This window comes from Leucopleurus acutus, assembly GCF_964270905.1.
Source record: "Leucopleurus acutus genome assembly, chromosome: 6".
NCBI classification, from domain to species: Eukaryota; Metazoa; Chordata; class Mammalia; order Artiodactyla; family Delphinidae; genus Leucopleurus; species Leucopleurus acutus.
In genome coordinates, this window is record NC_139149.1 from 111,997,501 (window position 1) to 112,011,919 (window position 14,419).

General features: G+C 51.6%; 1 protein-coding gene across 1 annotated transcript in view; it reads left to right on the forward strand.

Annotated features, from left to right (window-relative positions):
* The window catches only part of INPP5D (inositol polyphosphate-5-phosphatase D), a gene marked incomplete at its 5' end in the record, with an annotated part of 131,088 nt that overhangs the window by 58,292 nt on the left and 58,377 nt on the right, over positions 1–14,419 (forward strand). The window contains 3 exons of the mRNA XM_082841215.1: positions 4,805–4,955; positions 7,277–7,448; positions 11,284–11,424. Of these exons, the coding sequence (XP_082697341.1) occupies positions 4,805–4,955; positions 7,277–7,448; positions 11,284–11,424 (464 nt within the window). The remainder of the gene's footprint in view (positions 1–4,804; positions 4,956–7,276; positions 7,449–11,283; positions 11,425–14,419) is intronic.

Here is a 14,419-nt window from a genome sequence, read left to right on the forward strand (position 1 = left end):
ACATCAGCTGTCCTTTGTTTTAAAGACCCTAGTGGTCTGGGGCCTTGGTGGGGGGGGGGGGGGCAGCCCTGTCCCCTTGGTCCGCACTTTCCCAGGAGTACTGTACCTGGACGAGCACAGGGGCCAAGCCGTAGAGTGAAGGGGTCTCTCCCTGCAGAGTCCAGTTCAGCAGCCCACATCGCAGTGTGGGAAGCTACAGCCTTTCAACTGTGAAGTCCCTTTTAGGCACTGCACACATGTCTCAAAACAGGGGTAAGGCCCGTCATTAGCCGCGCAAGGCACCTGGGGGATTACGTGAGGCTGAACCTAGCAGGGTCCCCTTCCTTCGAAAACTTATAAGCTTGTGGGGAGGCAGGCACGGCAGGGCTTGGCAAGGCGCTGTCTGCAGGGACTCCCTGAAATGATCTTGCTGGAAGTCACCTGGAAATTTCCATAGACCTGGCAAGAGGAGGCAAGAGAAGAGTTAGGTATCTTGTTTCGCGATCTGAACTAACCACGTTTTTTTTCCTGCATCACTTTTGGTGATGAACATAAATTCATGTCCATTCAGTCGATCCCACAAACCATGAGGGACGTCTGCTCTTTGCCCCGCATGTCGTAAGTTCAGAGCCGACTTAACGCAGGAATCGCTGCTCTGTGTTTTTCAGATCAAGCTTCTGCTCTGTGCGCTGGGGATCTGCCACAGAGAGAAGAAATTTGTTCCTGGTGGTGGGAGAGTTGCCGCAGAGCAGAAATCCCATCACTCCCCTAGGGACACCACCCTGGGGGGCATCTGTAACTGTGAGGGCCGCTGTCTGCAGCAGACGGCTAGCGTGGGGCTTCAGGGTTTCCTTCTCTGTTTCAGAATGACTTGGTGAATCTCTTCAGAAAGGCAGCGGCTGTGGAATGAGGAATTGAAATCTGGTGGCCGTTAAGGATCCAGGGCAGCCCCCTGCCCCAGAAGCATGGCCGGTCCCCCTCCTGGGGTGAGGGCTGCCCTTGCCTGCAGGACACGCAAGCCTTACTTTCCCACAGCTTCCCTGGGTGTCTTGTCACAGTGGGCTCCGTGGGCTGCTTCTGTGCTGTGTGTCTCACGTTCAAGCCCAGACCCCCTTCCAAATCCCCTGGCTTCCGGTGGCGTTTGGAGGATGGGAGGCACAGCTGCATGGTGGGAGGGTGGGGGACCACCCCTGCTTCCTCCCTATGGGGCTGGCTTCGCGGAAGGCCTCAGCCCCGGCCTGGCAGCCGTCTCTGGGTCCTGCATCTGCCCCCCTTATGCTTGGATCAGGAGGGAAACTGCTCCCCTACTTCACAGGTGTATTCCTACACCCTGTCCACTAAGTCCTTCTGAAATCCCCCCAGGCGAATGTGGCATCTGCTTCCTGCCTGGACCTGACTGATACACATGACAACCTTGTAGTCAGTCATTTTACTTTTTTTTTTTTTTTTGCTGTACGCGGGCCTCTCACTGTTGTGGCCTCTCCCGCTGCGGAGCGCAGGCTCCGGACACGCAGGCTCGGCGGCCATGGCTCACGGGCCTAGCCGCTCCGCGGCATGTGGGATCCTCCCCGACCAGGGCACGAACCTGTGTCCCCCGCTTAGGCAGGCGGACTCTCAATCACTGCACCACCAGGGAAGCCCAGACATTTTACATTTTAAGGTGTTGGAAAGGCATCACCTTTGGCAGATCTGATTGAGGATGAAGGAAGGGGGTGCTCCCCTGCTACCTACCCTCCCCCCAGCCATTGCTCTGTGTCCCCAGTCCCAGGCCCACATAGGGTCCTCTCTGACCATCTCTCCCCCTGACTCATCCTGACCCTAATCCTGCAAGTCCATGCAAGCACTAATTGCTGAGCATCCCACGACGGCCAGGCCCTTTGGCACCATCTGGGGACACGACAGTAAGCAGAGCTGGCCCCTGACTATGGGCTGCATGGGCAGGCGGAATCACACTTGACCAGGCCCCCATCCCCACGGGGCCCCAGTCCTCCTGCTGGCCCTGGTCAAGGCACTGTCCACTTGGAAACCCCGACTCCCACTCCTGGCTTTGACTTGGCCATCCTGCCTGACAGAGGGCCTTTCTCGGCCCAGCTCAGGAGTGAGAAGGCCGTGGCGGGGCTGCTCCTTCCTAGGCATACGGAGCTTCCGACCCACCTGTCCAGATTGCACTCCTCACCCCCATGAGTGGGGCTGGGATTGGACTCAACCCTCATTCTCTACCTTCCTGGGAACCTGGGCCACCTGGGCAGCCAGCAGCGGTCGTTCACCAGGCCCTGGCTCCCTGGCCTCTGTGACCAGTCCAAGCACACGCAGCGTCCCAGCAGCTCTGTCTCAGCGCTCAGCACCCGCCCACCTCCTCCCTCCCTGGATCCATAGTGTTCAGATGAATTTTAGAGTGTTCTGTTCTTCTGCACGCTTAGTACCCCAGCGTAGTTCATCAATTCTGAGGTGTTTATTTTGTCATATTAACATCTCCGAAATCAGTTGTACCCGCAGCTTGATGGTGTATCTTGGTTTATGCTTTAGCTTTCAGCAGTACCTAAAGTAATAGTGTCTCAGCATTGGTGCATCTAAACTGCCATAGCTCATGTGCTCTCTCAAACGCACATTCCCCAGACATCCTCCAGCTGAGAACCCTTTTCCAGACTCACACATGAGTCGTTTGACTTTGACTTTCTTTGATACTTTCACATCCTTTATCCATACACCTAATGGCTTGTCATCCATTAGCTGTAAATTCTTTTGACAGAATGACACTTGTCACGACTGCTTTAACTGAATCGAGTTCATCGACCTTGTGTCGTGTCAAATTATTTTTGTTATTCCGCTCACTTTGGGTTTTCAACCTATTTCAGTTACTTTTTAGAAGGCCCGGCCTTTTGTTAAACTCTACTAATTTACTGAATGGCTTAAGCCACATGCTCAAACAGAGACGTGCCCTCACGTACAGATTTATACGTGCGTGCATTGCATCCCCCACACAAATACGTGTGGGGAGAGAGAGACAAGGGGAGACAGAGAGGCAAGTGTGGAGCCTGAGTGAAGGTGAGTGATGGAGAGACGGAGTCTCTGAAGGCGGTGGAGTCTCTGAAGGCAAACGCATCCTCACCGCTACTTGGGGTTACCACCAGGAACTGGGCTCAGGGACAGGTCTGAGTCCTGGTCCATTCCCAGATGTCTGCATCTGTCCCGGTCTGGGTCGTCCTGCCTTGTCTGCTCTCCCAACCCCACTTACCTGTGGCCCTGATGACCTCCCACGTCAGTGCCAACCGTGCCGGAACAATAGGCACCTGACTTGAAGGTGGGCGAGTCAAGACGATCCAGCCTCGCTCAGCCCAGACCCCACCGACCTGGGTGGGCTTTCCAACGTGCACCCTATTTCCCTATTCTCCTTTCCCATGGGCGATGGGTCCCAGCAGCAGGCAGCCCCCGGAGGAGCAGTTGGGCCCCTGACCTCCAACTCCAAAGGTAGCCCCTCCTCAACTCATTTCTAAATCACATGAATGTCATTGACCTGTTAGCTACTATGATAATGGGGGTGACTCACAGGCACTTAGTGATAGGACGTGGGGGGCGCTCTGCTCCTTCAAGGCCTGGGAAGCCCCACCCAGAGGGGGAGCCTCTTTGGGGCTCATCCCTGTACCCACCAGCAGCCTGATCTCTTGCTTCTGTCCAGCTGCCCCCGGCTCACTGCTCTTCCCTAAAGCCCGGCTACATCATTCTCCTCCACCTGGGGCTGCAACCTCGCTCAGCATCTTCTTGGCTGGATGAGGAACACCCGGCCTTACACTGTCCAGTTTTGCCATCTGTGCCGGGGGAGGGAGAAGTCCTCTGGGTTTCTGACTGGGCCAGTGGGGAGACAATGGTGCCGTACCTTGAGATGGAACACCAAGGAGGCGTGGGGCAGGGGACTGGACAGGGAGGATGGACGGGATGTTGGGACATGTTGGGTTAGGAGCAGTAGGGTACAGCACTGATGAGACCCTAAGCCTCCTGCTTGCAGTTCTCCCATCCTACCCTGCTGCCTGATAGCCCACCAGGGGGAATCACAGAGGTGGGGCCTTCATGTGGGCAGGGCTTCAGCAGGGGCAGGGCCTCAGTGGGCGGGGCTGGCTGCTGAGGGACGAACTTGAGTTTCCTGCCGGAGCCAGCAGGCGATAAGAAGGAGACCTGGCCCCAGGGCATTCGAACAGTCCAGTAGAATTACCCTCCTGCTCTTCGGTCATCAACAACAGAGATACAAATCAGGGAAGATTTTCCTGCAGCCTCAACCATTTTCTGAGTTTTGACAAAACAGAATTATATCAAATGAAAAATATAAAAATAAAAGCAAAACAGTTGCTATAATAGATTTTCCCTGAGTTTAAAAATAAATGATCTTGGGGGTGGGGTAATAACTCCCCCCACCGAACACACACAAACATACACACAAGAGGTCTAGAAAAAATATTCTAAACTATTAAAAATAGGTCTCTTGGAGTTGTGGGACTACAGGTGATTTCTTTTGTTTTTTTTTTAATTCTGTATTTAAATTGTTTTCCATAATGAAAATGCATGACTTGGTAACATAATACTTTTAAAAATAAAAGTTTTTTTTTAAACTGAAAGAAAAAAGTCTTTAAAACTGTCCTATCTGTGCCTTTTGCAGAGCGGCTCTTAGGGGCTGTGAGGGTGTGGGCGTCGCAGGCAGGCCCTGCGTAGGAGCCCAGGGCTTCTGATGGACTGTGGTCACTCTCGGCCTCGCTGGTCTCTGCTGCAGGTGGCCTTTGTGGTTGGGTGATGTTCCAACCAGTTCAATGTGCTTCTGCTTGGGATTTGTCCTCAGGCATCCGAAGGCGTCCCCGTGAGGTTCTTCACCAAGCTGGACCAGCTGATCGAGTTTTACAAGAAGGAAAACATGGGCCTGGTAACCCACCTGCAGTATCCTGTGCCCCTGGAGGAGGACGACGCCTGCGACGAGCCAGAGGAGGAGACAGGTAGGAAGGGACGGAAGGGAAGGTGCCTCCGGGACCCCGCCTGCCATCTGAGTCCCATAGTGAAGTTCTGGGGTGTTTCTCTCACTTCAAGTGCTTGTAGATTGGGTGGGTCCGGTTATCAGAGGGGGTGACATGGTGGTTAAAGACCAATTAGGAACACAGGCTCTGGGTTCAGACAGACCTGGGTCAAACTTCCTGCACCCCACATTCTCAGCTGTGTGACCGTAGGTGAATTACTTAACCTCTCTAAACCACAGACCTCTCTTAAAGAGACACGAAAAATAATATCTGCCTCTCAGGGTGTCATCAGAGGAGTCAGTGTAGATTCCAGCGCCTAGTACGTAGTAAGCACACAATAAATGCAGCTAAAATCATTGTCAAAATAATCAGCTGACTTTTGCTGTGAAGAGAATGAGGAAGGAGATTGTTGCACCAAGCTGGGAGGATGAGAAAGGATGTTTCTTTATATCATCATTAAAAGAAAATAAAGTACAGCCCCTAAAAGGTATGTGAGAGTCAGTCCTACTGTTTAAACAGGGGAGGGACAGACTAATAGAGCGAGCGTCGGGCAGAGAGAGGCAGTGCAGCCGGGGAGCTCCCCTTCTCTTCCCCTCAAAAGTTCATGTCCTGAAAGAAAGCCCTGACATACATAACTGAACCTCTCAACTGGTCAGGGCTCCTCCTAAGTCCCAGGGCTTGGAACCGAGACCCCCGGCGTCTCCCCTGAAGGACAGATTAGACCAGAGGTGTGGGGTCCCCGGCCTGACTCCGCCCATCCCTGGCTGCTGCCCGCCACGTGCTGGGCGTCCTTGCAACCACCTCCGTGGGCCACCCTTCCTCCCACCTGCCTGGAGACCCACCGTGAGCAATTGCACAGCTCATCGGCAGCCTCCTCCGAGGGTAAACTCCAGTTCCTGGAGGAGACGAGGGCCAGGCAGAGTGTTTCAGAAGGAGCGCAGGTCTGCTGAGGTGAAGGGGACCCAGGCAGCCGTGTCCCTCGTCGCCTCCCTGGCCCAGTAAGAGGCGCCCTCAGCTGTGAAATAGGCAGCGCCGACATGTCCACGTGTGAGTCCAGGGTCACTCGCCAGTGCTGTGCCCGGGCCGTGTGTCCCCCAGCTGCCCCCAGGAGCCCAGGCTCGGCCTCGACACCGAGAAGCCATCATGCAGAAATGCCCTCTGCACTTCCCTCTCACCCCCCACGCCAGCTTTTCTGTCCCTCCGGGCACGGCCGTCTAAAGAAAGACCCCAACACTAGAAAAAGACCCCCCAAAAGATCCGGAAAGAGAAGCACAATCTCAGGACGGCTGGCTTCCCTTCCCAAAAAAGACCCACTGTCTGCTTGAACCCAGGCGTCTCCCACCCCCAGTCCAAGGGGTCAGATTTGGCTCAGGTCTTCTCAAGGTGTTGCCAGTCCCCATGGGGCTCAAAACGGGATCATAACCCTTGAAAGAACCCCAAGCCAGGTGAGGAAGTGAAGGAACGGCTCATCCTTTAAGGAGAACGTCCCCGGGCAGCTCTGTGTCCAGAGCCGTGGGGCAGCCGCCCCGTCTGAAAAGACGCTCGGACGGGAGGTTGCAGACCCCAGGGACTCAGGACCCTCACCCACTTGTGGTACGTGCAGGATGGAAGCTTTCAAGGTGAACAGGTGGGAGTCCCATCTCCCAGGCCAAGTCCAAGTCATTTGTTTCATATCTCAGTTCCCTGGGTGGAGGGAGCCCCTCACTTCCTTTCATTGTCTCTGGGGGTCTGGAGGGAGAGAGAAAGAAGGACAGAGGCTAGAGAGAAAGGGCAAAGAAAAGGGGGCCAGGGTGGGAGAGAGAGGGGCAGTGTGGCTGGACCTGCCTGCTCCCCGGCCCAGCTCCTCCCATGACGGGAGCCCAACCTCTGCTGGTCCAGGGCCCCTGCTCTGCCCCAAAGCCGGCCGTCCTGCTGAGCTTCTGGGGCTGCTGTCTCCAGCCGTCCGCGGCCAGCAGCCCTGTCTGGCGTGGCCATCGGACCCCAGCAGGTGTTTGCAGAGCTCCTCAAGGGGACAAACTCTGTGTTGGGCCCCGGGGCAGAGACCGCCAAGACCAAGTCCCTGCCCTTGGCAGGCTCCCTGTCTAGCCCAGGAGTCAGCTGGCAAGGGAGCGGGGCCAGGAAGGGACAGTGCGGGCACAGACAGGTCTGTAGCTGGGCGCAGTGGCCTGGACCCCACGTGACGGGTGGACAGGATCACCGCACAGAGGGCGGAGAGGGTGGGCCACGTGCCCCTCTCCGCAGGTGGTGATCCTGAGGGAGGGAGCGGTCAGCCCAGACGGCACTCCTGCTCTTGTCTTGGGTAGAAGGCGTCCTGTCTCCCCCCGAGCTGCCACCCAGAAACATCCATTTATCTGCCGGGCCATGCGAGGCCAAGGAGGTCCCTGTTTCCAACGATAATCCTCGAGCCACGGAGGTCAGCCGGCCAAGCCTCTCAGAGACGTTGTTCCAGCGCCTGCAGACCATGGACACCAGTGGGTGAGTCCCCACCTGGCAGGCCCCACGACACCCAGGTAGCTCACCCCGTGCTGTCTCCTGGAGATGCCGCTTCCACACTAGGACAGGTTGCTGTTGAGCCCAGCAGCCTCCCGACGGTGGGTCTGAGGGAGCCCAGCTCGCGGGGCAGCTCTGGCTGCGCGGGCACTGGATGGCCCTGCTCAGGTGCTCCATGTCTACCAGGCCCTGCGGCATGGCAGGAGCTGGTTCTGGAAGGATGGATGGTTCTCTGCTGCAGACGGCATGGCCCTGCTCCAGGCTTCAGGGGCCTATGCTGGGGCTTGCTGTGAACTCACATGGCGTCTTTTCCCGTCCCAAAGACTCCTCCCGCCATGCGGTCCACTGACTCAGATGGTCCCAGTGGAGGAGCTGCCTGCACTGCAGCCTGGACCTGCTCTGGGCCCCATGCAAAGGAGGCCAACTTCCGTGTCACCGGGAAATGGGTCAGAGCAACTGTTCCATGTGTGGTGTAGACTGTGAGGTCTACACCGCGTGCCACTCCTTTCTTTGTGGTGGAAGGAGTGAGGTGCAATCCTTTTAACACTTTGTTTCACCTGCCCTGATCCAGGGCTCTCAGGATCTGGCCCCGTATGTGGTACCAGACTAGTCCATGTTGATGAGGTCCTGCAGCCCCTTCGCCTCCCTCAGCAGGCCCAGGCTGGATGATGGGAGGTGGAGGTATGGCTGGGAGGGGCGTTGGTTATTTTGCAAATCAGAGGCCCTGACTTTAACACAGGCCAGGGGATGGCTTCCACAGGGAGGACGCTCCGTGAGGGGAACTGTGTCCCCAGCACCCAGCATGTCACCTGGCACGGAGTCGGCACTCCCTAGATCTGTGTTGAATGAATGAATTAGTACACAGCCATCTCCATGTGTTAAAAAGTGAAAAACATTTTTTGTTTCTTCATGAGATAAAGGCCCTCCAAAGAATATCCTATTGGCAGGGCTAATGCAACATCTCCAGCTTGAAAGATTAATTTGAGACAGCCAGGGCTGCTCACCTACCATCTGATTTAGCCAGATACAAAGCAAAGGCCTGAAGGTACACACAGCCACCGGTTGCTAAGATATCTGGTGTTTCTATACTTCCACCTTGACATTTCCTCTAATTTTTCTCCGGGCCCGCTGGGTTATATTCTCTGCACGCTCCTGGAATTCCTTGTGCTATTTCTCCAGAAGCTTACTATCCAGTGCTTTGAATATGTTGGGCCATTACCATGATTATCCTGATGTATGTATCCATATAACAAATGCTTATTAAAATAGTTCAGGCAGAGCCCGTTGTTTAGTTTCCTTGAGATTCTATTTCTCTCCAAGTTAAGGTGTTAAATGCAGGGCAGTCCTTGAGGAAACAGGCAAGGATGTTCAATGGTGCCACTGCCGCCCATCACCTCCTGACTCTCCCACGTGGTCTATTGGCTACATCTCCTTGTCAGTCCCTCCTCTCTAGGGACAGGTCTTCTCTAGGGACTCAGGGCCCAGTGGGGCAGGACAAGGTGTCCAGCCAAGCCTCCACGCAGCCTCCTGAGAGGGGGCGGGGGCAGCTGAGGGGAAGCTGGTGTGGCTTCTCAGCTAACAAATGGCAATGGAACTTGCCTAAAGCTTCTGCTTGGAGATGGAGGTGTGTGGGTGGAGCACATTGGAGGGACCATAGTGCCTGCCCTCAGTTCTCTTCTGGGTCATGAAAAACTAAGCTTCTGCCTTGTGTTTGCAAGTTAATCTGTGTTGCTTGTAAAACAGCTTCGTACACGGAGGACTGCCTTTAGATTATTCTTAATTATAAGACAACCTGCACAGTCTCTTGTGCAAGTTAATTAGATCTAATCAGTTAGGTCATAGTTAAGAAAAGACTGCTGAGTAACATCAACCTTCTCTGATAAACAGAGTTTAACGTCTTTATGTCAACACTTTTCTACAACAAACATTTTAACAAATATCGCTTCCTAAAGCAAGTACTGATGGTCTCAAAGTTAAAGCCAATAGGCACGAGAACTGTTAAAGTACATATCTTCATGCTGTAGGAGAGATTTTTCCTTTTCAGCAAAACAGACTGAGGCAGAAACTGGATTTTTTTATGGTGTCAAGACTCAGAATAAGTATAGATTAAACTTAAATATTATGACAACTGGTACGTAAATAGTTGCTGACTTCTCAGGCTAAATAAGGCAAAATGGCTAATCTATGTCTTTTCGGTCTTTCATTGAACAGCTGTTGCTGTTCAAGAGCAACAGCCTTTCATTCTTTCAAGGATCCTAGAGAAGAAAATACCCTGTGACCTCTAGCTTCAACTTGTTACAAGGCTGCAGCAAAGCTATTTAAGGCTTGTATGAATTTCTTCACACACGTAAATCAACATCCTTGAGCCTCCGTTTCCTTGTTTGTAAAATAGGAATAATAGTAATATCTGGCTCATAACGTTGATCTGTGGATTAGAGGGGAAAAAAGAGCATAAAGGGCTAAGCAGAGTGACTTGTATGTTACACTCAGGACATACTTGCTGTAATTATAATGTTCATTATTATAGGAACAAAAGCTCAAAAGTTATCCAGGAAAAAATGCTGCTGGGTGATAGAATGTAGAGGTGCGATCAGACCTCGGGGGCAGCCCTGGCGCGACGCGGCCCGGGCTCTGCCTCTGCTGGGCCATCCTGTGCGAGGCGAGGGCAGGTCCTGCCTCGGGCCCATGTGCTTCATCCGTAATTGAGAGGGACTGGACCAGACCAGGAGCAAGGGCTGGGGGTGCAAAGGCCCGGCACCTAGGCTGCCAATACCATACCCCCAGCCCCATCACTCAGCACAGAGACTTCCCCTCGGGGCCTCGGATGACTGGGAACCTCTCCGACACAGAGTTCCAGGTGGCCCTTGGCTGTGAACTTGGAGTTGGCCTGTGAGCTGTAGCCATTTGCCATCTCTGGACTAGAGCATCCCTCAGCCCTCAGATCCGATCTTTAGGAATTGATGAAGCAGGAAAACAAGTCCTCTGTACATTTTCAAAGCTTTTCTGTCTCCTTTTCAAAGGATAAACATTTCCCATCCCCAGCCGGTATCACTTCCTTCCACCTATAATGTTCATTATTATATATTAATGTTCATTATTCCCAACCTCCACTCCTAACACTTTCCTTCACTCTTTATGCTCCAGCCTCACAGACTTTTTGTTCCTCGAGGCTGGCCTCATTCCCACCTCAGGACCTTTGTACTTGACATCCCGCTGCCAATAGCTGGATGGCTAGCTCCCTCTTGTCACTGAGGTCCCAGCTCTGCGACTGCCTCAGAGAGGTCTCCTTGACCCCCAAAGGACACTAGCACCCTCCCACCCAACGTCTCTCTAGCACTTTTCCCTATTTTATTTTGTCATGATGTTTACTAAAATTATCTTGTTTATTTACAGACTTAATCTACCACTATACTTCCTTACTAAGACATCAGCTCCAACAAGGTCTAAAGAGCAGGGACTTTGTGCACTGTGTTTATTGCTGCATCCCAGCTCCCAGAATAGAGCTCAGGGCGGGCTCTCCATACATATTTGTTAAGTTAGTGAATGAATGAATGAATGGATTGAAGAGCTGTTCCAATCAAAGCAGTGGGTGGGTTTAGAGGTAGCCTCCCTTGGGGCCCTTTACGCTTGTCTGACCTGATCTCCACCCCTTCAGTAAGACCCAGGGAGCCTGTCCAGGTGTGCGAATGCTCTCCTGGGGCCGGTGTCTCAGCTGGAGACTCTGAGAATTCAGATTTCTTCTTCTGCCTGTTATTGCTGGTGTCTATCGTTTAGGAACCGAAGAAGCATGTTGTTATCTCTCCTTTTTTTTTTTTTTCAGGCTTCCAGAAGAGCATCTGAAAGCTATCCAAGATTATTTAAGCACTCAGCTCACCCTGGACTCTGATTTTGTGAAGTCGGGCTCCTGCAGTCTGCCTCATCTCAAGAAACTGACCGCGCTCCTCTGCAAGGAGCTCTATGGGTAATGGCTGCCGTGAGGATGGGAGAAGGGGGACAGTGGGTGAGAGAACTAGCTCATTAGGGTGACCCCTGCTCTTAGCCCCGGTGTCCAGCTCCGGGTAATTGGGCTGTTGGTGGGGGCTTAGAAATCTGGTTGTTGGAGGTTTTGTTTTCATGGCATTTGAACTTGGTGGTTGTTGGCTTTTTTTTTTTAAACGAAAGTTAATTCGAGGCCAGTTGCTATGGGAAGGGGTGGGCGGGAGTACACCGCCAGCCCTTCCACACTTGCTAAGGATCCAGAGGCTACGGCTTTTGCTGCCATTCGTCTTTCTTGCTGCAGCCGGCACATTTGATAAGCACGTAAGGGCACCAAGAGGAGATCAATTAAAATCTACGTGGGTGGTGATGGCTCAAGATTGCCAGTGACGGCAGGTTTTTAAAGTGAGCCAATTCACCAAAACTTGAGTGTTCTGCTATTGAATTCACTGAAGGACCAATTGGTAAAAATTCCAGTTTCTTTTAGTGTTTTAATTTCATTATGTGCTTTAATTTCATTACCATTAAAATTAAGTTTAATTACATTTTAATTGTTAAAAGTGCAAACTTAAAGCTGATACACTCTCTGAAGAATTGACAAAAGAATTTTTTAAATGCTTGAAAAAATAGAAAATCACATTTAAAAGCATCTGAAAGAAATCACAGGGACCCCAAACAATCCCATGGCAAATGAAAGGTCAACATTTTGGTTGGAAAAATAGCATTTCATGTGGGTGAGGTTTTATCAGCCTATACTGTTCTGTGTTTTATTACATACACAGCAGTTTCAAAATTCTTTTGTCAGTTTCTCTGGCACCATATCTATCTTAGCTTAGTTTCTATGCAAACAGGAATCTTTCATCAGCAGTAATCAAATTGAACTTTCCTTCTAAAGGCTCTTAAAAAGCACAATCCGTACATTTGGTAAAGTTAACGAATAATTTCTTTGACAAATTGAGCCCTCATCAAATTGGCCAGTCAGGTTTACTTTCAAGGAATTGGCTTTCGACTGACACAGTTTCAGCCAATTGGACCCAGAGCCATCATTTTTAAAGATTTCCACAGAGAGTTATTGCTCCATGTGATGCTGTTGTTATAAATCATTCATCACTAGGAAAAACACACACACACGGCACTTTCTTTTCAAGAAACACAATTTCATCATGACTGGTAGCGAGCTTTTATTTCTGCTCCAGTGGAAATCCTGTTCTTTGCTGCTTCCTTGTCCAGAGGAGATATAGCTTTAAGTCTCTCCGCAAGTTTCACCCAGTACACTCAGAACATTTCCCCAACGCTGCTTTGCTATCTGGACTTTCCTAGAATCTGGGTCACCTCATCCATATGGTGACAGCAGCTTCCTCAACATAGCTAGTTCTCTAGTTTTCCACAGACCTTTAGTTACTGAACAGTTAACTTCGAGTTAGAAGTAGAGAGACCGCGTGATGTTCTAAATGCCCCCCAACATTTGTTTGTCTTCACTTCATAGGCAAAGTGATAGTCAGGCTTGAAGACGCGGTTAGGGATGGACTTCTAGAAAATCTTAGGAAAAAATTATGTCTTCCATCCCCCTGCAAACCCTGCAGATGTTGTTCCATGAAACTAACTATAAACTAGTAGATTTCAAACTGCTTTGATTGGAACAGCTCTTCAATCCATTCATTCATTCATTCACTCACTTAACAAATATGTATGGAGAGCCCGCCCTGAGCTCTATTCTGGGAGCTGGGATGCAGCAATAAACACAGTGCACAAAGTCCCTGCTCTTTAGACCTTGTTGGAGCTGATGTCTTAGTAAGGAAGTATAGTGGCAGATTAAGTCTGTAAATAAACAAGATAATTTTGGTAAACATCATGACAAAATAGGGAAAAGTGCTAGAGAGACGTTGGGTGGGAGGGTGCTAGTGTCCTTTGGGGGTCAAGGAGACCTCTCTGAGGCAGTCGCAGAGCTGGGACCTCAGTGACAAGAGGGAGCTAGCCATCCAGCTATTGGCAGCGGGATGTCAAGTACAAAGGTCCTGAGGTGGGAATGAGGCCAGCCTCGAGGAACAAAAAGTCTGTGAGGCGGGAGCATAAAGAGTGAAGGAAAGTGTTAGGAGTGGAGGTTGGGAAGAGTCAGGTGTAGGGTGGTCATAGTTAGCAAATAAAAACACAGGATGGCCAGTTAAGTCTGAACTTTAGATGAACAGCAAATACTTTTTTAGCATAAGTATATACCATGCAATATTGGGATATACTTGCACTAGTAGATTATCCATTGTTTATCTGAAACTCTAATTTAACTGGGTGTCCTGTGTTCTATCTGGCAACGCTAGCAGGAGCCACATCACACAGGACTCCCAAGGCCTGGTAGAGATTTTCAGGATTGTGCCATAATCTGAGTCAGGGCAGTGGAGACTGGGTCTTAGGAGGCAGACCCAAAGCAGCAGGCAGTTGGGAGCTACTATATTTGTGACCTGATGGTGGCCCACGAGAAGGGAAGCAAGAGGAGGCAGGGATTTGTGTCTGCTTTGCGTCCTGCTGAGTCCTGGGTTTCGACAGTGCCTGGCACACAGGAAGAGCTGATAGATATTAGCTAGATGACCCAAGGCTTGGGAGCATGTGGGTGCTGAGAGCTGGTGTGACCCGGGGCGTGTGTGGATGGTGGAGCTGGCAGATGGATGTAGGGTGGGGGGAAGACGAATCGAGGGTGACCCTTGGGTTTTTGGTGCGAGCAGCTGAGAGGTGGATGATGCCAGTTACTTAGATGGGGAAAGTCAAAGAGGAGGGGGTGGAGGAGGGGCATCTTTCTCTGAGCTACCATTGGCTTGAGGCGCTATTAGACATCCTGTGAGTTGAGCCACCAACCAAGGATTTAGTTCTAGAAGTTAGAGCCCAGGAAACGTCAGGGGTAAGGGTATATGTCTGGGAGTCATCAGCATGCATTGGCACTTGAAGCTGGGAGATGAGTGGGTTAAGGTCACCACGGGGGGAGTGCAGATGGA